General features: G+C 42.6%; 1 protein-coding gene across 1 annotated transcript in view; it reads left to right on the top strand.

Annotated features, from left to right (window-relative positions):
• Window positions 1–23,538, top strand: part of LOC141079180 (aldehyde dehydrogenase, mitochondrial-like) — an 83,768-nt gene that overhangs the window by 6,414 nt on the left and 53,816 nt on the right. The window contains exons 2-7 of the mRNA XM_073565290.1: window positions 4,013–4,117; window positions 15,811–15,951; window positions 17,331–17,410; window positions 19,703–19,814; window positions 19,942–20,070; window positions 21,794–21,907. Of these exons, the coding sequence (XP_073421391.1) occupies window positions 4,013–4,117; window positions 15,811–15,951; window positions 17,331–17,410; window positions 19,703–19,814; window positions 19,942–20,070; window positions 21,794–21,907 (681 nt within the window). The remainder of the gene's footprint in view (window positions 1–4,012; window positions 4,118–15,810; window positions 15,952–17,330; window positions 17,411–19,702; window positions 19,815–19,941; window positions 20,071–21,793; window positions 21,908–23,538) is intronic.

Here is a 23,538-nt window from a genome sequence, read left to right on the forward strand (position 1 = left end):
TGCAGAGGAGACGGAGGAAGTAATTTCTCCATCTCCTTCTCTGTCGCCGTATATCGCACCGCACTCGGGTGATAGAGTGCTGTGCGAGGAAGCTCGCACCCATAGACTTGCATGGGTGCGAGTAAGCAGAGTTTCGCTGCCACTCGTAGCATGTTGCCATTGTTCTCTCATACCTATTCAGCATGAGAAAATATTGGCAGATGTGAGCTGCCCCATAGTACTCGGCCTAGTGTTATACTATGTGATGTTTTATCGCTTAGCACTCGGCTGTGTTATATGGTACTGTGACTCCGGCCTTACTCTAGTACAGAGATGTCAAACTCAAATACTAAGAGGACGGAAATTAAAAACTTGGACTAAGTCGCTCGCCAGTTCTTGATATTTATTAACAAAATGTTTACAATTGAGGAAGTTTTTCCTTATCAAATGTAATGATGAACCTTTTCATATGAAATCCAACTTAAAGGGGATGTCTCACAAAGTACATTTTAATAGATCTTTAGCATAAAATATACAGATCACAAATGGGACATACTGGAATAATGTTATGTAAGAGCAGTAAAGGCATATGGCTCAATGGCCTCATTTTAAATAAGTAATGAGAAAATAGAAAAAACCCCTGAAGAATCCAGATAAAGTATGATGCCAACAAAAGTACCCAACAGTGAATTCCTCCACAGTCTCCTCAACAGGAATCGTATGATAACCCTACTGCATTCCCCCTACCCGGCAAAGTATGGTGACCCCATCCCAGTATGATACCCCAACTGTGATCCCCGCAATGTCCTCCATACGGTATAAAGGGCCCCTCATTGCCTTCCTTACAGTGTAATGCGCTCCGCTTAGTCCTCCACGCACTGTAATGGGCCCCACATGAAAAAAAAATATTATTCCCCTCTTCCCAGTCCCCCGCTGCTCCAGTCTCTACAGTGAGCACTCTGGAACTCTTCATTTCTCAGCACAGCGGGCGTGAATTAGTGAGATGGTAGAGGGAGAATGATGGCGGTGGGAGAGTCAGCTGACTGCTCCTGCTTTCGTTATTGCTTTCAACTGTATCAGCATCCAGGGTGCCGATACAGTTGAAGTATGATGCCGGGCCAAATATACTCACCGGGCCAGAGTTTGACGTGTGCTCTAGTGCCTAACAAAGCTGTATTGTTCATCTTGCATGATCTGAATTATTTTTTTTTTTTTCCCCCTGAATACCATAGACAGTTCATCCAAGTCTCATTAGTTTTTGGGTGGGTAGTATATATTTTTGGGTTATTTTTTATTTTTTTTTTTTTATCTCCTATTTTGGGATTACAGTCAGACCAGCATTAGAACTGATAGCCTAACGTGGACACAAAAATATACTAGCAATACAGAAAATACGCAGTTTGTTGTAGCAGAGATCAAACTATCTCAAGTTCAAATTCTCGAATGGATCTTAAAAATGGCAGAACCTGTCTTTCTAAAAAAAAAAAAAAAAAATGAATAAAAGTAATTAAAAAGAAGTATCCATAATATCGACCACTCAGCTCTAAGGGGAAAAAGTTTCATTAAGTTTAGTTGACAGAAAAATAAAATGTGAAGGGTCTCAATATGGAGATGTATGTGTATATACAGTGGGGCAAAAAAGTATTTAGTCAGTCAGCAATAGTGCAAGTTCCACCACTTAAAAAGATGAGAGGCGTCTGTAATTTACATCATAGGTAGACCTCAACTATGGGAGACAAACTGAGAAAAAAAAAATCCAGAAAATCACATTGTCTGTTTTTTTTTTCATTTTATTTGCATATTATGGTGGAAAATAAGTATTTGGTCAGAAACAAGCAATCAAGATTTCTGGCTCTCACAGACCTGTAACTTCTTCTTTAAGAGTCTCCTCTTTCCTCCACTCATTACCTGTAGTAATGGCACCTGTTTAAACTTATCAGTATAAAAAGACACCTGTGCACACCCTCAAACAGTCTGACTCCAAACTCCACTATGGTGAAGACCAAAGAGCTGTCAAAGGACACCAGAAACAAAATTGTAGCCCTGCACCAGGCTGGGAAGACTGAATCTGCAATAGCCAACCAGCTTGGAGTGAAGAAATCAACTGTGGGAGCAATAATTAGAAAATGGAAGACATACAAGACCACTGATAATCTCCCTCGATCTGGTGCTCCACGCAAAATCCCACCCCGTGGGGTCAGAATGATCACAAGAACGGTGAGCAAAAATCCCAGAACCACGCGGGGGGACCTAGTGAATGAACTGCAGAGAGCTGGGACCAATGTAACAAGGCCTACCATAAGTAACACACTACGCCACCATGGACTCAGATCCTGCAGTGCCAGACGTGTCCCACTGCTTAAGCCTGTACATGTCCGGGCCCGTCTGAAGTTTGCTAGAGAGCATTTGGATGATCCAGAGGAGTTTTGGGAGAATGTCCGATGGTCTGATGAAACCAAACTGGAACTGTTTGGTAGAAACACAACTTGTCGTGTTTGGAGGAAAAAGAATACTGAGTTGCATCCATCAAACACCATACCTACTGTAAAGCATGGTGGTGGAAACATCATGCTTTGGGGCTGTTTCTCTGCAAAGGGGCCAGAACGACTGATCCGGGTACATGAAAGAATGAATGGGGCCATGTATCGTGAGATTTTGAGTGCAAACCTCCTTCCATCAGCAAGGGCATTGAAGATGAAACGTGGCTGGGTCTTTCAACATGACAATGATCCAAAGCACACCGCCAGGACAACGAAGGAGTGGCTTCGTAAGAAGCATTTCAAGGTCCTGGAGTGGCCTAGCCAGTCTCCAGATCTCAACCCTATAGAAAACCTTTGGAGGGAGTTGAAAGTCCGTGTTGCCAAGCGAAAAGCCAAAAAACATCACTGCTCTAGAGGAGATCTGCATGGAGGAATGGGCCAACATACCAACAACAGTGTGTGGCAACCTTGTGAAGACTTACAGAAAACGTTTGACCTCTGTCATTGCCAACAAAGGATATATCACAAAGTATTGTGATGAAATTTTGTTTCTGACCAAATACTTATTTTCCACCATAATATGCAAATAAAATGAAAAAAAAAAACAGACAATGTGATTTTCTGGATTTTTTTTTTTTTTTTTTTCTTTGTTCGTCTCCCATAGTTGAGGTCTACCTATGATGTAAATTACAGACGCCTCTCATCTTTTTAAGTGGTGGAACTTGCACTATTGCTGACTGACTAAATACTTTTTTGCCCCACTGTGTGTGTGTATATATATATATATATATATATATATATATATATATATATATATATATATATATATATATATACACACACACACACAATCTACTTTTAATAGTTAAAAAGCTTTGTCCTGTTTGCCTGATAATATTTGTTTGAAATCGTACATCGCTGCTAAATTTCTAGCAGTTATAGAGCCTTTCAAGGCTAAACTTAAGATCCTTTTTTTTTTTTTTTTTCGAAATTCATAATTGAAGGGAATTGTTTGTAAAGACTTTCTGTTCTGAGAAGAAATGGAAATAAACGTGGGGTCAGATATATTGTAGCAATGGTTGCTGGAAGTTCGCTTACATTTTTGGGGTTTATTTCTATTATGTCTCTGAAAGTAAAACAATTGGATCTAGAGGTAACTCTAGGATGTAATATATGGCTGATGATATCTGCTGAATATTGTTTTTTATTTTCTCTAACTCTCTACCATGCAAACAAATTTTACCAGCTGCTACCCTACCACATGGAGAGCACCAATCTAATTTTTGATATGTTTGACCGTTATCAAAGATTGTGCTCCACACGTGAATCCCGCAAAATGCATTTGTCCTGTTTTTTTGCGTGTCGGATATTTTTTTTTTTTTTTTTAGTTGATGTGACCATATTTTGTTTAACGTTTAAGTCTAGAGCTGGCCCCGTCTGTTATGATTATATGTAGGAATGTGTCATGTTAAACACACTTGCAGTTTAACATGAAATATCTGATTGGAGACCTGAAGAATAGTGAAATTGTTTTTTGTTTTCTCCCCTCCCAGCTCTTCATAAACAATGAGTTTCAAAATGCCGCCAGCAAGAAGACATTCCCTACAATCAACCCTTCCACTGGAGAGGTCATCTGTCACGTTGCAGAAGCAGATAAAGTAAGTAGTATGGCGCATTATTAAAGGGTCCATGTTTAAAGTGAACTTGTCATGAGATCCATGCTGTCTGAATGGATCAGGGCCTGGCTGTGAGATTGCAGCCAGGTATGTTTTACTCTGAAACACTGCAGTCTTCCAAAAAAAATATAGTTTGTAAAGTTGGCAAACTTCTCCCTTCCCTGCTCTTGTTGATTGACAGACTTCTACCTATGTACTCGCGTGGTGGAGATCTGTCAATAAACTGGGGCAGGGAAAAGCCGTTTGAGGAGGTCATTGGACTAGTCGTGTCTCTGTCATTGGACTAATCCGGTTTCTCCCTAAATGTGCCCGACCACAATCACGAAGGGTGGCGAGTAGCAGCCACAGACCAGCAGGAGTGAGAATCAGAGCGCAGCTGCATTGTAAGTGCGGTGTCAGTGTGCACTAGGGTGACCGGATCTCATATGGGGGGGGAAAAAATGTCAGAATCTTGTTCGTCTGGACCCCACAAAACGATTCCCCTTTCCAGATATTGAGATAGCCAAAATTTGAGCTCGATCAAACGACGTTAACCCGTGCCGCTCGTTGCTCAAAGTTTGAAAAAATCCAAATTGAGGTATTTTAAGATTTAGGTATTTTGCATAGTCTGTTAGACTATAAAGAATGTGACAACAACATTGCAGAAATAGCCCTGACCAAATTTTCAAACCATTTGTGGTATTTGAATGCAGAGTTGGTGGGATTATCGTTTTTTGATCCCACCATTACAGACAATGAAAAGTTGTTAATGGCTAATAAATTGCTCAGTAGCACAGATGAACCACCAGAGCACGCTAACCTACATGAGTTGATAATTTTACATAGTTACCGTATTTTTCGCTTTATAAGACGCACTTTTGTTCCCCCAAATTTTGGGGGAAAGTAGGGGGTGCGTCTTATAATCCGAATATACGGGGGAGGGGGGGTGTGTATATATATATACTGCAGGGTCCAGGGGAGGTGGGGGCAGCTTTGGAGCGGTGCTGTGAGCTGGTAAAAGCTGCCGGAGGGAGCCTTTGATCTCCTGCTCCCGCTCATATAATATGCACTGCCGCTGTCCATCACCATGGTGCTGAAACCGCACCACGGTGACTGGCTGGGGGAGCGGCGCATATTATAGCTGCCTGCGCCCTCCTTTGATCGCACATGATCCCCTGTGTTAGATATCACCCCCATGCTGCTGCCCATAGTAAAATAAAAAACTCTTTCCTTACCTCCTCCAGCGCTGATCTCCCAGTGTCTCAGCTGCCGCTGTCATCAGGCACGCAGAGATGATATCACTCTGCTGTGCTGATCACATGACCGGCACTGAGAACCAGGAAGTGGAGGAGGAGCTCAACCACACTGAGGGAGACACGAGGAGGGACAGCGCTGAGAAGGTAAGGAAAGAGTTTATTTTACTAAAAGCAGCAGCATGGAGGCGATATCTAACACAGGGGGCCAGTGTGTCAGCCACAGGGGGCCAGTGTGTCAGCCACAGGGGGCCAGTGTGTCAGCCACAGGGGGCCAGTGTGTCAGCCACAGGGGGCCAGTGTGTCAGCCACAGGGGGCCAGTGTGTCAGCCACAGGGGGCCAGTGTGTCAGCCACAGGGGGCCAGTGTGTCAGCCACAGGGGGCCAGTGTGTCAGCCACAGGGGGCCAGTGTGTCAGCCACAGGGGGCCAGTGTGTCAGCCACAGGGGGCCAGTGTGTCAGCCACAGGGGGCCAGTGTGTCAGCCACAGGGGGCCAGTGTGTCAGCCACAGGGGGCCAGTGTGTCAGCCACAGGGGGCCAGTGTGTCAGCCACAGGGGGCCAGTGTGTCAGCCACAGGGGGCCAGTGTGTCAGCCACAGGGGGCCAGTGTGTCAGCCACAGGGGGCCAGTGTGTCAGCCACAGGGGGCCAGTGTGTCAGCCACAGGGGGCCAGTGTGTCAGCCACAGGGGGCCAGTGTGTCTGCACAAGGGAGCTATATTCAATATAAGGTGGCCATATCCAGATTAAGGGGGCTAATTTTAGGATGGGGGGGCTATGAGGGACATATACCCTATATGATTTGTTAGACGGACACTGGCATTATAAGACGGACCCCATTTATTAAAAAATTCTCTATTCCTTCACCACATTTGGGGGTGCGTCTTATAATCAGGTGCGTCTTATAAAGCGAAAAATACGGTATCTAATCTATTCTAGAGCTTTTGTTAAAGTAGTTTTTGAAACGTCAGAATATAATGCTCGGCATTTGCTTACAACTTGCAGGACATATTGCTTTTGTTCTTCATCTTTTGTCAGAAGGTCGTTAAAGTCGGTTACTTCCTACCTCTTTTAATTTTTGTTTCCTAACTTTTGGATTTACAACCCTAGCGTGCTCTGATGGTTCATCTGTGCTACTGAGCAATTTATTAGCCATTAACAACTTTTCATTGTCTGTAATGGTGGGATCAAAAAACGATAATCCCACCAACTCTGCATTCAAATACCACAAATGGTTTGAAAATTTGGTCAGGGCTATTTCTGCAATGTTGTTGTCACATTCTTTATAGTCTAACAGACTATGCAAAATACCTAAATCTTAAAATACCTCAATTTGGATTTTTTCAAACTTTGAGCAACGAGCGGCACGGGTTAACGTCGTTTGATCGAGCTCAAATTTTGGCTCTCTCAATATCTGGAAAGGGGAATCGTTTTGTGGGGTCCAGACGGACAAAATTCCGACATCGATTTTTTGCGGTCACCCTAGTGTGCACACAGGGGACGTTCGGTATAAGGTATCAGCTTTATTATGCAAATAGGAGGGAGTGACTGTGCACCAAGGAAGAGCCCTTATTTGCATATTAAAAGTAGATTTTTCAATAAATAGTAAATTAAACTACACATGCCTAGTATTTAAATAGGCGCTGGTACCCTGTGTATATGTATAGGCACTTTAATTGCCATATTGATGGTGTAAAGGAAAGTGTCCCAGGTTGTACGTTTTATATATGTATTTGCATGCTAGACATGCGTGCAGATATATATTAGTGCTGGGATTGTGCACCACGATGGCGCTCGCACCTCTGCAGAAGGCAGACGGGGTGCGTGGCCCGCCAGATTTAAATATCAGACTGTGGCGCTCCTGGGCTCTCTTCCTGCTCACTGCTGGCACAGCCCCTCTTCCTCTCTTCCTACCTCCAGTCCTGCTTATTGCTGTCCCCCTCCCCACTCCAGCCCCAAGTGTCCACATCCTCTCTCCATGTGTCCCGCTCCCTTCCTCACCGCAGCCCTGCTCCCCTGTCTCCAGCGTACTGCTACTTCATACAGCAGCGCCTCTGCTGCTCCTCACAGTCCCCTTCTGCCCCCTTATCCTCCTCTCGCCATTCAGACAGCTTCAGCCTCTATTGTCTGCCTCCTGCTATCTCTCCTGCTATTGTACTGCAGCATCCCCCTCAGTGTCCCCTCTGACTGCAGCAACCCCTATACGCACTCCGGCGCCATATCCCTCAAGCAGGATCTGCAGCCCTGGATCCATTAAGTGGCTAATTATCACTACTAATAGTAGTTAGTGATAGGCGAGGTGGCTGTAATTATTGTGTGCGGGTGGGAAGTATGATTAGGTTATTGTGGATGTAATTATATATCATGTGCTATTGTTATGATTGTATATATTTAGGTTTAGTAGCATTATTACTGTAGACTTTTGTGTAATACCTTTTTTTATTGATACTCTGGTTTTATCTGTTAGTCGCCGTTAGTAGAGTGTAGTGTAAAGGAATCGTAGTAACAGGTGAGGTATTAGTTGTATATTGATTATTTAATAGTCAAGTTGGACATTAATAATATACTGTATACCAAACTGTAACAGGGGGTGACAGACTCCTTTTAAGAAAACATAGCTGCTGTCTTCCAAAAAGAGGCCACATTTGTCCCTCTGATATTGCAGCTCATCTCCAATGAAGTAAGACACACAACCTAAGCGTAGGTGTGACAATGTTTGAAGAAGTAACCAGCATTCATGTCTTATTCTGTACAATTTCTTTAAAGGGGTTGTTCACTACTTGGACAGCCCCTTCTTAAACTAAATATTCGGCCCTGATAAAATAAGAAGGCTATAACTCGCCGCCCATGTCGTTCCCGCGGTGTCGGCACTTGTTCTCCCTCAGGCTGTGATGCATTGTTGTGATGTGACGCCGGCGACCAGTCAGCGCTGGCGTCACTGTCTCTGCCTTTGGACAAACTGATCATGAAGTAGTAGTCCAGGCTGCAGCTGATCCCCGGCTTCCTCTTCATGTTCAGTTTGTTTGAGGGCAGAGACGGTGACGCCAGCGCTGATTGGGCTTCAGCGTCACAACATCGGGCCACAACTCCAGGGAGAGCGAGTGCTGACATTTCGGGAGGTGAGTATAGGCTTTATTAAGCATTTAGTTTAAGAAGAGGTTGAGCTAGTAGTGGACAATCCCTTTAAGTCAGGGTTCCCCAACTCCAGTCCTCAAGGCCCACCAACAGATCATGTTTTCCTTTGTATTACACAGGTGAAGCAATTATCACCTGAGCAATACTAAGGAAATCCTGAAAACATCATCTGTTGGTGGGCCTTAAAGCAGGGTTCCCCAACTCCAGTCCTTAAGTGACCAACCATAATTTATTTTTGGCTTGACTGGAGGAAAAGCTGCTTGACAACATTGGCGATGCAGCAAAGAATAATTTGGGTGGGTAATTCAGTCTCATGTGATATAATATTTTGAGTTACAGACAGTCACTTTGGCACATTATCATGAATGTCTGCAATATCTCTCTTGTGACAATATTTAAACCCTTTGCTTGTGTGCAATTACATTCCTCAACATTGAAGTTGCAATGCGAAGAAGGAAAAATTGTCGAGTCGCAGAATGGATAGATGTGCTACTGATGAGAAAATGGAAACAAAAATTTAAAACCTCTCAATTTTGTAAATTGCTTTCCTTTTTTTTTTTTTTTTTTTTTTTTTTTATTTTCTTTTTTTTTTCATTTGCCCTGGCCACTGGATCAGGACCTAAGTCAATTAATTTGCACCTGCTCTAATGATCAGTCATTTTGATGTGGCGTGTCCTATATGAGAAATGCCACACTTTGTGAATCCTATCATATACATGACATCTATTATAATCACAACTATTTAGAAAAAGTTACCTCTTGCTGATCGAGAAATGTAACTTTTGTCTACAGTAAAGGCGCACATAATGATAAATATGTGATTGCTGAGGTGGTCTAACACCTGGACCCTCTTTTGATCCCAGGAATGGAGTCCCATGTAAATGGAGTGGTAGTGCATATGAGACAAACGCTCCATTCACCTTTATAATACTGATGCAATTACTCGTTTGGAACTGGCTCATGGGATTACCGTTTCCTTGGTTAGATGGGTACTTCGGGCACTCCAAGGCGCCGGTCACACCATGCCGGTTTGATACAATTGGCTGTAACCAGTTTGTCTTGCTGTTATACAAAATAAATCTTAGGCCGACTGTCCACTAGCTAAACAGGCAGAATCCTGACTTGCCACTGCTGGGCTAGCGCACACCTTCTAACCAAACAATTGGTTTACTCACAGCAGTTATCCCAGGAGCACAGAATCCACAAGGTGATGGCGCGATCTGCGCTTTTCTACCATACCTGAGCATTGGAAATATACGGTGCCATGCCACCAAGCTGCCTGACTTTATTCACATAGTCTATGACAAGAACCTAGGGAAAATGTATCCACATCTGGTCTTGTTACAATGCACTGTGTAAATCTATTGATGTGATATCACTCCTGGTGGGCTCTGGATATATCCGTACTCCTGTCACCGATGCACTGCTCTTATGTTTCATAAAGGCTCATTGAAGATGACACATAGGAGTTAATAAACGGGTTATCTAACTGCTACATGAATCTACATTTGTGCTGCCGAGCGACTGTTTGGGTCTGGTTTCACCTGGAGTGCACCTTAATGAGATTTCCAGTGCTGCTGATTTCTTTTTTTTTTTTTAACTCACAAAACTTTAAGGTAAGATTATACACTTGGCAAAAAAAATACAAGACATCTTGTGACAAAATTGATAATAAGAGTAAGATGTTAAAGGGAATCTGTCACCTGCTTTTTCAGCTATAAGCTGCGGCCACTGCCTTTCGGGGCTTATCTACAGCATTCTATAATGCTGTAGATAAGCCCCCGATCTAACCTGAAAGATAAGAAAAACAAGTTTTATTATACTCTCCAAGGGGGACGGTCCGGTCCGATGGGCGTCGCAGGTCCGGCGCCTCCCATCTTCATGCGATGACGTCATCTTCCTTGCTTCCTGTCGTGGCTCCTGCGCAGGCGCACTTCTCTGTCCTGTTGAGGGCAGAGGAAAGTACTGCAGTGCACAGGCACCAGGAAAGGTCAGAGAGGCCCTGCGCCTGCGCACTGCATTACTTAGCTCTGCCCTCAATAGGGCAAACCAGCACGCCTGCGCAGGAGTGCAATGCCGGGGAGCGATGAAGCAAGCAGGAGGACCGCGTCTCAAGAAGATGGGAGGCGCCGGACCTGGACATGCGACACCCATCGGACCGGACCGGACCCCAGGTGAGTATAATCTAACTTGTTTTTCTTATCTTTCAGGTTACATCGGGGGCTTATCTACAGAATGCTGTAGATAAGCCCCTAATGGTGGTGGCCGCAGCTTATATGCGAAAAATGGGTTGACAGATTCCCTTTAAAGAGGACTTGTCGTTTGTCCCCCCCGACAGTGTAAATGCTGCTGTTCTCTTGAATCTAGTGTTTGTTGTTCCTCTCCATTCCTAAAATGTCCCTTTCTGCTCTGTTAATAAATCTTGTAATTTTTTTTAGCCTAGTGGACATGACCAGCATCTGTTCTGTCTGTCATCTGCAGGCCCACTTACAGTTGCTAACCTAACAATACTAGAGTTACATGCACGGAAGTGGGAGCCATTATGTACCTCAGGAATGGAGAAGTGTACTAACATAAAAGAAGAAAAATAAACTCGGGAGACCTGCCCCCCCAAAAAAAAATACTTATGGCAAGTGACAGGTCTTCTTTTAGAAAAGAGTTGCTAATTCTTGTATAGGTTATACCACCGAGACATTGAGAACAAGGATGGTTGAACATGTCTCTGGCCTAATACACCTTGTTGTGTTGTTGTCAATAAAACACTTTGTAGAAAAATGTGAGGAGGTCCTCTATAATTTGTTTCCTTGGTTCAGCGAGATTAGATATGCTGATATGGTTCAAGATAACTTTCCTAAAAAATATTTACATTTTAAAAGTGGTTTTCGCTTTTTCTAGTAACCCATGATCACTTGCAGATAATTGTCTGAACATTAGCAAAGTAACATTTAATCTTAGGGTTTGTATATTCCTTATAGTGTATCTATTTTGAGTTATTACATTACGATGTCTGTCTTAGAGGTGATACGTAGACTTTAGATTATTATAACTGAGTATTTTTTTCTGCTTTTATTACACAAGTACTGGACCACATACAACTTTTTAATCAATGTTTTCTGTAAATGTGCTCCATGCACCGACTCCATAGCCCTGCTTGGCGTGATAATCAGCAGACCTTTGAGCTGTATTTATTTTATGCTTCCTTTGTTCAACTTCTGTCATCCAGCACTTCATTAGCTGTATGTAGCTCCAAGGCATAGATATACGCAGAGTGTTGTACAGCAGTGGCTGGCTGCGATCTTTGGAGAATTAATGCCTCTCTCTATGGCTACGTTCCCACATTGAGCTCTTGTTGAGTTTATGATTTTGAAGAAAAAAATACTAGTAGCCTATTTTACTCTTGTTTGATTTGTCTGAAGGCGGAGAAAGTGATGCCAGGAAATATCATCTTGATCAAAATGTTTGGCCCCCATAAAATAATTAAGTCTGTACTCGGCTCCCGTGTCGGTCCCAGGGCGTCACCGTCGCCACCTTCTAACAAATCAAACATGAAGAGGAAGTTCAGGCTGCAGCTGATCTCGGATTTCCTCTTCCTACTCAATGTGACAGGAGGTGGGGACTGAGCTGATGTGACACGAGACACCGATGCCCAAACAGCTCGGGAGCCCCGGTACAGCGAGTGCCAGCACTGTGGTATCGGCACCTGCTTGGGAGGAAACTATAAGCTTTATTATTTTATGGGGGCCAAGTGAGGGGTATGACAAGAAGTTGTCCACGTAGAGTACCACTTCTTTTAACCCCTTCAAGATCGCCAATACGTGTATGTATACTGACCTGAGCTATAAGAGAATATCATCCCCATAAAAGTGACAATCCAGCAGCTTTCGGCTGTCCACTATATCTGACAACTTGCTGTATCACAAATGATCGGTGTTGGCACCGTCCATATCTGTTTAACCCCTTAGTTGCTGCTGTCAAAAGTGACTACATCAAATAAATGGTTAAAAGATTGTGGGGGCTTGCACTTTAATCTAATTGACACACCGAGATCATGATTGTGTGGTCCTGATGTTTGCCACAGCTGTTCATGGCCAAATAGCGGCCTTAGGGTACAGTTACACGTAGCGATACACCAGCGATCCCGACAACGATATGGATCGCTGGTGCATCGCTAAGTGGTCGCTAGTGAGCTGCCACACAGGCAGATCTCACCAGCGACATCGCAGAGGTCGGTGGTCACTACTTACCTGTCAGACGCGGTGATCCTGACGTCCTCCCGCCCGCCTCCATGCCTCGCTCGTCGAAGCCACAGGAAGCGCCCTACGAGAAATGGTCCAGGAGCTTCTCGCGCGACCAACGATGAGCAGCGGGGGAGCCGGTCGGAGGTAAGTATCACATGCAGCGATATCGCTAGCAATATCGCTGCAACGTCACAAAATCGGTGACTTTACAGCGATATTGCAGTGTGTAACGGGGGCTTTAGCGTCTCCAGGCTATAGCGGTCAGTTCAGAAGTTAGCGACATTTAGGTGGTAAACAAACAATTTTTCATTCCTGCTATACCACTTTGCATTAATTCCTAAAAATCACCTGAAGGGTTAATAAACTACCTTACAGCAGTTTTCAATATGTCAGGGGGTGCTGTTTTTAAAATGGTATCACGTTTGGGGTTTTCCAATATATAGCACCCCCTAAAGTCACTTCAAACCTGGATAGGTCCCTCCAAAAAAATAAATTTTGTAAATTTCCTTGAAAAATTACTGCTACATTTTTAAACCTCCTAAAAGGCTAGCAAAATAAATTACAGTTTAAAAAATGGTGCTGATGTAAAGCCGACATGTGGGAAATGTTATTTATTCATGTTTTTCTGTGGTATGACTATCTGGATTAAAGGGATAATCATTCAAAGATTGAAAACTGCAATTTTTTTTACATTTTTGTCAAGTTTCTGATATTTTTATAAATAAACACAAAACATATCAATCTAAATTTACTATTATCATAAATTATAATGTGCCACGAAAAAACAGTATCAAAATCACTGGGATTTGTTTAAGCATTCCAGAGTTATGACCACATAAAGAGACATTGGTCAGAATTTAAAAAATTGTCCCGGTCACGAAGGGGTTAAACAATTATCAAATTCTACTACAGTATATAAAACTACTATCCTGCCAACTTCCTTCCAAAACAGAACTGTTGAAGCTTTTTTACTTAAAAAGGATATGTGACACCGTAAATAAAAAAGGCTGCTGGTTCAGTTTGAGGGTGGATTGTTTTACATAGGCGTTTTAGTTTTTTTGTTGTTGGGTCTTATTCTTGATTCTACAACTTTGAAATCCATTTTTGGAAATGTTCCATTTCCATGTGACAAAAGTTTGGTAGCTTTCACTGCACTACCCCTTTTGATTTGGACATTTACCCTGGTTGACCTGTTTAAATGCTGTTGTCAAACTCTTGACAGCGGTGTTAGCAAAGCACAGGCAAGGGGCATGTGATTCGGTGGGACCTTCGGGGGACGCCCGTGACGTGATCGCAGAGCGGCAATGGGTTGCCATGATAGTTGGGGGTCTATGGAAAAACCTTTGTGCCTGTCATTACGGAGCTCCTTTAAAACCCAGTTTGTGCCTTTGCTTCAAAGGAGACCATGATTTTTAGTAAATGCAACAATACTGTGGCATTGCTGTATATAGTAAAAGCGATGAGATCGCAGGTTCAAGTCCCATAGGGGAACACCAGTACAGAGGCAAAAAAAATTCAAACCACCCTTTTCCCCCTTTAAAAATAAGGCTAATAAAATACACGTGATATCTCCGCATTCAGAAAAGTCCGACCTATCAAAATATAAAAATAATTACAGTAACTCCATCTGTAAATGGAAATAATTAAAGCGACAATTACCGTAGGTATTTCTGCTCACTGCAATATCACAAAAAAATGTAACAAGCAATCAAAATGTCACATCTATGTCAAAAAGGTATGAATTCAAATGTATTCTTGCCCCACAAAACATAAGAAGTCATGGCTCCATTGATTGAAAAATTAATGTCTTGGAAATTGGCGGTACAACCCTCAAAAAAAAAAAAAAAAAAAAAAAAAAAATATATATATATATATATATATATATATATATATATATATATATGTGTGTGTGTATTGCTGTACTCATACAGATGAGCAGAATCATATTTCGAGGTCATTTTTACTATTAAAATGTACACCATAAAATCATTTCCAAGTAAACTGTCAGAATTGCATTTTTTTTTTTTTTTTTTTTTCATTATACTTGGATTTTTATTTTCCGCTTTCCTTGTACATTATGTAGTAAAATTAATGGTGTCATACTTTTTCCCTGAGTCATTTCTCATTAATCCACATAACTTAAATCAAGCCATAGATGTCCATATATTCTTTGTATGGATTGGATGGGTTGTTACCCACATCTGGTGAAAATCTCATGTCAATCGCACCTTTAGAAATATATTAACCATGTTTTTCGGCATATAAGATGCACTTTTTCCCCCAAGTTTGGGAGGAAAATGGAGTGGGGGGTCTTGTATAATTCAAATGTAGCTTACTGTGAGGGTGGCTGCAGTGGTGCAGGGTCCTCGGAGGCAGGGTCGCTGCATCAAGAAGCTGGTGGCGGTGGTAGAAGTGGGGCGATGTTGTGGACACTGGGCTGGGAGAAGGGGCGTGTAGCGAGGCTACAGTGGGCCCCGGGCTTCCAGAAAATGTCGGCAAGCCAAGATCTCAATCTGCGCATGCGCTGCCTCCGTTGGCCGTTTTCCCCAAATCCACCACAGTAAAAACTATGGGCAGGTCTGGGACTCTCGACATTTTCTGGATGCCCGGATCCCACTGCAGCCTCTCATCTCTGAACATACCCTCCTCCAAGCCCGGGGCCTGCAGCATTGCCCCACTCTTGCCACCAGCCTCCTGGGACCCCGTTTACCGCAGCCACTTACCCCGGGTAAGGTACCATAAGTAGTTCATTAGACACCACCATTGTAGGGAAAAAAAATTTTTTTTATATCCTCCTTCCCAAAATGTAATAAGTCTTAGAAATGTAGTGACATGTTCAATACTTATTTCACCCGCTGCGTGCGTGTGTGAGATGGATAGATTTATATAGAGCAGTTGGTGCATTATATTGGTAACTTCTGCTCTGGCAACAAAGACAGTTCTTAATTCTATCAATACATCTTGGCAAATGTGTAAGATCATATTATTCCAGTTTTATGTAAAGTAAATGATGCCATAAGTACTATGTTCAAATGCATTACTGAACGGTTTTGGTGTTATTGTCTATCTAGGCAGATGTTGACAAGGCGGTGAAAGCTGCACGAGAGGCATTTAAACTGGGGTCACCATGGAGGAGAATGGATGCCTCCCAAAGGGGAGTCTTGATGAATAGACTGGCTGATCTTATTGAGAGGGACAGAGCTGTACTTGCTGTAAGTATCTAATGATAAAGGTTTAGGTGTTCCATTCAAGTGAGAGCTGTTTATAAATTCTAGCAATTTAGTCCCAGCTTAATTTGAGCTTTGGTGCTTAGGCTCTGTGCACACGGTGCGGATTCTGCTGCATATACGCAGCAGATTTGGCCCTGCGTATAGGCATCATAACTGCATGTGATGTACAGTAGCATTAAAGCCCATGTGAAACAAAATCCGCTGTGCACATGCTACTTTTTTTTTCCACCCGGATTTGGTGCGGAATAAAAATAGCAGCATGTCACTTCTTTTGTGCGCTTTTGCTGCAGTTTTCCCACCTGCTCCATTCTAGAAATCCGCAGGTGAAAAACCGCACTAAAAAAGCATAGAATACGCACAAAAAACGCGATGAAGCGTGTGAAATCTGCAGCTGCGTTTTCTGCCAGGAGATGCATTTTTTATGCAGAAAATTCTGCACACAAATCTGCAACGTGTGCACATACCCTTAAGCTGGCCAGAAGCATAAGCTGACAGCCAAACAAGCTTTTCACAACCAGTATCTCCCCCACCTTGGCCTTGTGCAAGTTTATTCAAGCAGTGCTCCTTTCAGAATGGATAGCTGTGTGTGTACATGATGAATAAAGCCATTTGAGGCCATTATCACTTGTATCTGTCATTTTTCTCCAGTTTTCTCCTCTGCAGGCTCCCTCTTGAATGATCAGCTCTCTATGAACAATTGGGTGTTCATGCTACCATACACAAAAACGCAGGGATTCCTGCTTTCTTTGTTTAGCACATAGTCAGATGTAGTACCAGTGGTATCAAAGACTATATGCAATAGTACTGAGCAGTGTGGCTGTGAATCCAGCTCCTGGCATATCTTAATCACTCAAAATTCAGCAGAATCTTAATGTTTCCTCATGTACGATGCTGATAGTCCAAGACTAAGTGGATAAGTTCAAAGGGCTCGTTAGTAAAGAATGAGGCCGAATTCTCTGACAACATATTTTACAGTTTGTTATATTTCCCTGTACTTTCTTATCTGTGGTGAGAGAGAGAAAAAACTAGCCTTATATATTGAAGGTCTTTTGCCAAGTGTATTTATCTCCTATCCCTGGACAACGTATTGATTGCTGGGGGTTTGATCATCATGACCCCTAACGATTCTTAAGACCATGAACAGAGCTTTTAGAACCCCTTCTGAATGAATTTGAGGTACCCACTGCTATTCACATGGGGCTCTGCTGTATCCGGTAAAAATGCAGGCTTCTATAATTCTCTTCCAAGGGAACAATGCACCTCACACTATTCCAATAATGCAAGCGAAAATGTTAGTTTGTTTCTTTTAAAATTTATGTGGATACTGTATTTGTGTGTTGTCCTTTTTTTTTTTTTTGTAGAATTTGGAGACCCTGGACAATGGAAAGCCATACACCTTAGCCTATATGGCGGATCTGGATCTTGTATTAAAATGTTTGAGGTATCAGCTTTTTTTGGAAACTTTTAGTCGATGCTTGCTTATATGGAGCCAATACTACTGAGCGAGATTGTGGCCAATGTGATCAAAAAACAAAAATCAGCGGGAGAGTGTTGGGAAATTGGTTCTGGAATTGGTGGGTGATAGAACAGGACTTTTTCTTTCCAACAATATTTATTTTGTCTCTGTAAAATCTCATTCAGATACGGCTATGTTCACATGTTGGGTTTTTTTTTTTTTTTAGGAAAATTTTAAGCTGCGTTTTTACAGTATCAGAAATGTCATGTGCACACATTGTTTTATTTTTTTCTTCCTGACTGAAGTGGAAAACTGCAGGGTCTCTTAATAACTGCAGCATGTCACTACTGTTTTTTTTTTTTTTTTTTTACCCATAGAAAGCCATGAGTATGTGTGTTTTTCCCAAGTTTAAACTATGTGTTGGTGTCGTCACCCGAGAATGGCAGTTTAGGATTAGTACAATTTAACCCCTTAGTGACTGAGCCAATCTGTCACTTTATAAGGTTATAAGGGGCAACGTTTCTCCTTGTGGAGAGTGACATACCAGAGTATGCTCTGGCATGGCAGGGTAATGAGGCTTATTCACAGTGCAATGCTCCTCTGGAGGACTTGAACTCTATAGCACCACCCTTTGGAAATGGCGTTCCTACAAGTCACAGTCAACCCTTTAAGTCTTGCAATATGACTTATGATCAAAGCCAAATCAGAATCTGTGGTCAAAAACTTCTGCCTGGGTGCAAGGCAGGGTTAGGAAAGGAATGGGCGCTATTTAACTGGGATAGATTGTGAATGCCATGTCGCATTTGAAGAGCCCCTGACGTGAAAACAGCAGAACCCCCCCCTCCCACAAGTGACCCCATTTTGGAAACTAGACTTCTCAAGGAATTCATCTAGGGGAGTAGTGAGTATTTTGAACCCATAGGTGCCTCATAGAATTCTATAACATTGAGACGTGGAACTATGACATTTTAGTGGTAAAAAAATGTAATCTTTGTATTTGCTGCAAATTTTTCAGGTACACAAGGGTTAATAAGTGAAGCTAGACCCTACAGTTTTTTGCACAATTTCGCCTGAACGCGGTGCTGCCCCAAATGTTGTCAGAAATTACTGTTTGGCCGCATGTCAGAGCTGAGAAGGAAAGAGCGCTATTTGGCTTTTGGAGCACAGATTTTGCTAGAATAATTTACAGGTGACCTTTGCGGAGCTCCAAAGGTGCCCCCCCCCCCCCCCCCAGCTTGGGCTTCTGGCAATACGCACCTGTAAATTAAATGCCTTTTCTCCATTACAATAATGCCAATCATGTGGCCGCTTACTGTGGTTTAGGCACAATGGGGCTCGGGAGGGTACATTTGAATTTGGGAGTGCAGCATTCACAGGATTTTGAGTGGGGCGGGAGCCATGTCGCTTTTCCAGAGTCTTTGTTCTAGAAGCAACGTGGGAACCCCCTATAGTTCCAGCAACAGATGACGGACCTGAGTGGGGGATGGTTTCATGCGGGATGAATTGGGGTTTTTATTAGTAACATGTTAGGGTACATAATTTCGATCAGTTCCAGTATAAGGCTGGATCAAATTTGTTTTCTACAATGTACACTTACCTCGGGGTTTCCGTGTAAATCCCATAAAAATGCGATTCAGACGGATCCCCCTACAGAACCACCCACCATGAGGCAGATGGAGACCCTTCGTACTCCGATTGGCGTCTGTTCCAGTAGCCTCCATCTTTTTAGGCGTGCCCAGATCTGTGGTCGCCCACACCTGTTCGCGGAAAAGACACCTAAAATGATGGGACACTGCTGGAACACAGACCAGTCCAAAGTGGCTCCATTTGCCTCATTAGCGAGTGGTTCCGTCCTGGGTTTTGTATAAATCACAGTTTTGGGGAATTTATACGGAAACCCCGACGTAAGCTGTAAGTGGAGAGCGCAGAATAGACGTGAGCCGAGCCTTATGCCGATTTTTAGGCGGCAGAATGAACAAATAGACAGAAGTACAAGAATAGTTTTTATTTTTCAGCGGTTCACCGTGTGGTAAAAATGACAAGACGGACTTATTCTTTGGGCCGGTGTGATTTTCTTAAAAACAGCCGTCTCGATTGACGGCGGTACTTAAGGGGTTAATCGGCCTCAATAGGTCACAAAATCGTCTGGAGCCGATACCGCAGGGTGAGAGCTGTCACATACATATTTGTCAACAAATGGTGAACTATACCAAACCATGTTTGTGCTCTCGTGTAGTCTAAAATATGGGCTTTAGGCTTTTTTATGTTAAAATTCAGATACCACGCTGGATGGGCTGACAAATGGCACGGAAAAACAATTCCAATTGATGGAGACTATTTCACATACACCAGACACGAACCAGTTGGAGTTTGCGGACAGATCATACCGGTAGGCTTTGCTCAGTCCATGTCTTGTCGTTGTGACCATGATTTACAATTCGCTTCATAATTAAATTGGGAAACAAACATAGATGTTGTAGTAGCAGATGTGGACGCTCTCCTCTGCCTTCTTACAGTGGAATTTCCCTCTCCTGATGTTGGCCTGGAAGTTTGGCCCAGCACTGGCTACTGGGAATGTAATAGTCATGAAGGTTGCGGAACAGACACCGCTCACTGCTCTACATGTTGCCAGTCTGGTGAAGGAGGTAAGTGATTCTTAGCATTTGTTATTTTACTTTTCCCACATATCTAACTATACAGGGATTTTCTCTTCTTGGTGTAGTTTATAAGCAAATTTCCTGCTTGCTTAGACAATGAGCACTTCAAGATGAACCATGTGGATGGTGCTTGCTTTGAAACATTGACTGAATATTGCTTCTGTAAACCCATAGAGCTGTAATAATGGAAATGTTCTGTGGACTTGCTTTATTTCATATATTTTATCAAGATAATCAATAGTAAAATTAGATATACAGCATCGGTCCTTTATACAGATCATGTTACATAAAACGTAAAAGAAAACAATTGCATAGATCATCAATCCTACAGAATAAAAAACCCACTTTTATCTGTCATTCAAGAAACAGTGAAATTAGTTTTCTTCAAGTAATTGTCTGGGAGTATACAGTGTATTGTCTTTTTGATTTTTTTTTTTTTCTTATCTCTGCAACTTCATTTAAAAATAAATAAAACTCAAAACTCTCCCTCCCCAGGTCCAGCATGGTCTCCCTGCTGCAGCGCTATTCTTTGATAGATGGCAGCAGTGACATCAATACGTCAGTGTATGTGACTACTGCAGCCAATCACTGGGCTCAGCAGCTCCTGCTGTCTACATCGGCTGCTTCAGTCACTAACACTGTAGTGATATCACCGCTGCAGCCTGACGACAAAGACTGGAGCAGCGGCAAAGAGGCAGTGCTGGACCCAGGGAGGGAGCGGTTTGGTGTTTGGGTTGCTGACATAGAATAAAACAGTAATGGAAAAAAAAAAAAATATCCTGACAACATCTTGAGATATGAGACGAAATAACGGCCTACAGAAAAGCTAAACACAGCCTAAATTTCCAGAATGTTTAGTAGTCCAGGCAATGGGTTCGGCTGACTGTCTATGTTTGGGGGTGCCGGCCGATTGTTGATCCAAAGATGTCACACGTCCTACTTCAGAGTGACAATCACATTGTTTTGGAGAGAAGATGCCGGCTGATCTGTAACCAGGCGGCTATCTCAGAGAGCATAGGAGTGTTCCTTCGTGGGATGGTTGGCAATAACCGAAGTATTGCTCGGCTGACAGCCATCTATCGTGTATGGCCGACTATAGAAGCAGCTTGTTTGTATACTCTGAGGTTTGGCGCAGAAATGGCTATGGATGCTGGCAGTTGCTGGTCCTTACTGCATTTTCCCCTAGATCGAAGTTTGATTTCTTAAGAAATACACTACAAGAGCACCATTTTAAAGTCCTGGACTGTCTTAGTTACTGTATATGTAAGAACATGGTAAGATACTTTGTGGCAAAGGGGAAGTGCTTTTGGCCAAGTGCAAAATTGTGTGAAGTACGTTCATAAATGTAGATGCGGTCTGCAGTGTATTACAGTAATAGCCCAGTGGGTAAGTCTTTTGTATTAAAAGAAAAAAAAAAAAACCTCATCGGCATGCTGCAGAAAAAAAATCAACAAAAATTGACAGCAGCGCAGACTTGAAATTTGTGGAGTATAAATCTTATGCTCCTATGTGTCTGCGGCTGTAATCTGGGGATCTGGGGTCTGGAGACCTGCGGTGAGTCCAGTTATTGTGAATCATCTGAACCTGGTCTAAAACGCAGGTTCTGCACTAGATTTCTTCACAAACTCATCTAATCTACAACTGTTGTTTTTCCATTTAATTTACAATTTAAGGCTCATTTATCTGAATTGCATGTTTTATCTTTTCTCAGGCTGGATTCCCACCGGGCGTGGTTAATATCCTACCTGGCATGGGTCCCACAGCTGGTGCTGCCCTGTCTTCTCACATGGATGTGGATAAAGTTGCTTTTACTGGCTCCACAGAGGTAAAATTACCATTTGTGTTTTTTTTGTTGTTGTTATGAACTTCACTTAAATTGCCTTAATTTACCTAATGTGCCCCCTTGAAATCCTATTTCAGATGTGGTCAGGTGATTGCACCTTCTTTTCCATGTTCTTTTGGTTACTTACACCTAACATGTGGTTGTAGTTACTGGTTTCCTGTTTGGGGGGCCTTATTTTGCCATAACGATGTACAGTACATAGTTCGTTATAGTCAATCATTAGGCATGAAACCTCCTTCTACAGGAATGGTTGGTTGAGCGCTTCTTTGTTCTGTATGAGAGCCACTACCAGATTCCTCTGGCAGTGGCTTTTCTCAGGGGAGGAGAAAATGATCAGTTGTCAAATTCAGCAGGCCAGACCTTCCCTTCCCCTGCATCATTTTTTGCCATAGTACTACTGTTCTGCCCATTCATGTGCAGCAAGTTAATTTCATAGTGTAATACCAATTAACAACCTTTAGAGGTCATTAGTTACTCATTTAACTTGTTTCTGTGTACAAGAGAGAATTTCTCCTTTAAGGAATAGTGTGTTCTGCATAGAACCGCCCCCTTAGTTTTCCTGGGCAGAAAGAGATATGTAGACATCTTTCCTGGGCTTTTCTTAGTGATACACTAGTGTCCTGGCTCTCTCTTCACTTCAATCTCTCCTCCTGACCAGCGGATTCTGTTTTTACCACATAATATCATCCACCATTTTTATTCACTGTTACCAAGTTCACATCATCATCTCAATAAATATAGACTTAAGAATCCATTCAGTCTTTTTACTGGGAAGTGGATGAAGGGTTTAGCCGTATGCTGGAATCCACACAGCATCATACGTGGAGGAAGGCAAAACTGTTTGTGTACAGTTATTTTGAGAGTCCAGTTTTAATGGTTATGGAATGTTCGATCTTTGACAAGGTTTTTGCAGGAATGTGAAAATATCTAACCCAAAAAGTATTGGTTAGATATGTTGTATGTTGCTCTCATTCCTTGCATAAAATAGACTAGTTCCTCATTTCCGGATTCTTGATTTGTGCTCTTCCCAGCTAATAAGTGTTTTCAGTCTATCCAGCGTGTCCAAAAGCCAGTTTGCGAGCAGATGGTGGAATGTACAATTGCAAATCCCAATGTGATTCCCTACCTTTGCCAGCTATAATTTTGTAATGCTACAATGGTGGGCTTATCATACAATTGACATGCCTTCTGACTCTGCATTTGTTCCTCACCTACTCGGTTTGTTAACCCTTGGATGCACTTATGGATATGACCAGTTGATTGCCTGCCTACCTTCAATGCTTGACTTCCTGGACTTGAACCTGGTTATTCCTTGACTATTCTATTAGTTACAATTTTATTTTTGTCCCAGTCTTGGGTTTGTTTACACTTCTTCCCTCAACTCGCTACACCAGCCAGCAGCTACTCTGTAGATTCAACCCAGGGCCCTGCAGCAAAGGCCAGATTCCTATATAGGACTGAAAGCATGAACACCAAGGATTCTTTTAGGACTACTAAGCAGAATGTCCAGTACAAGCGCTGTGCTTCGTAGTATTTTAGAGTTTACAGATTTCTATCCGTAATCTATTGGAGTTGACAAACACAATGGGCCAGGTTTGCTTCCACAATGGGGA

The sequence above is a fragment of the Dendrobates tinctorius genome, unplaced genomic scaffold (assembly GCF_039654945.1).
Source record: "Dendrobates tinctorius isolate UK_male_01 unplaced genomic scaffold, ASM3965494v1 ptg000003l, whole genome shotgun sequence".
In the NCBI taxonomy this organism is placed as follows: domain Eukaryota; kingdom Metazoa; phylum Chordata; class Amphibia; order Anura; family Dendrobatidae; genus Dendrobates; species Dendrobates tinctorius.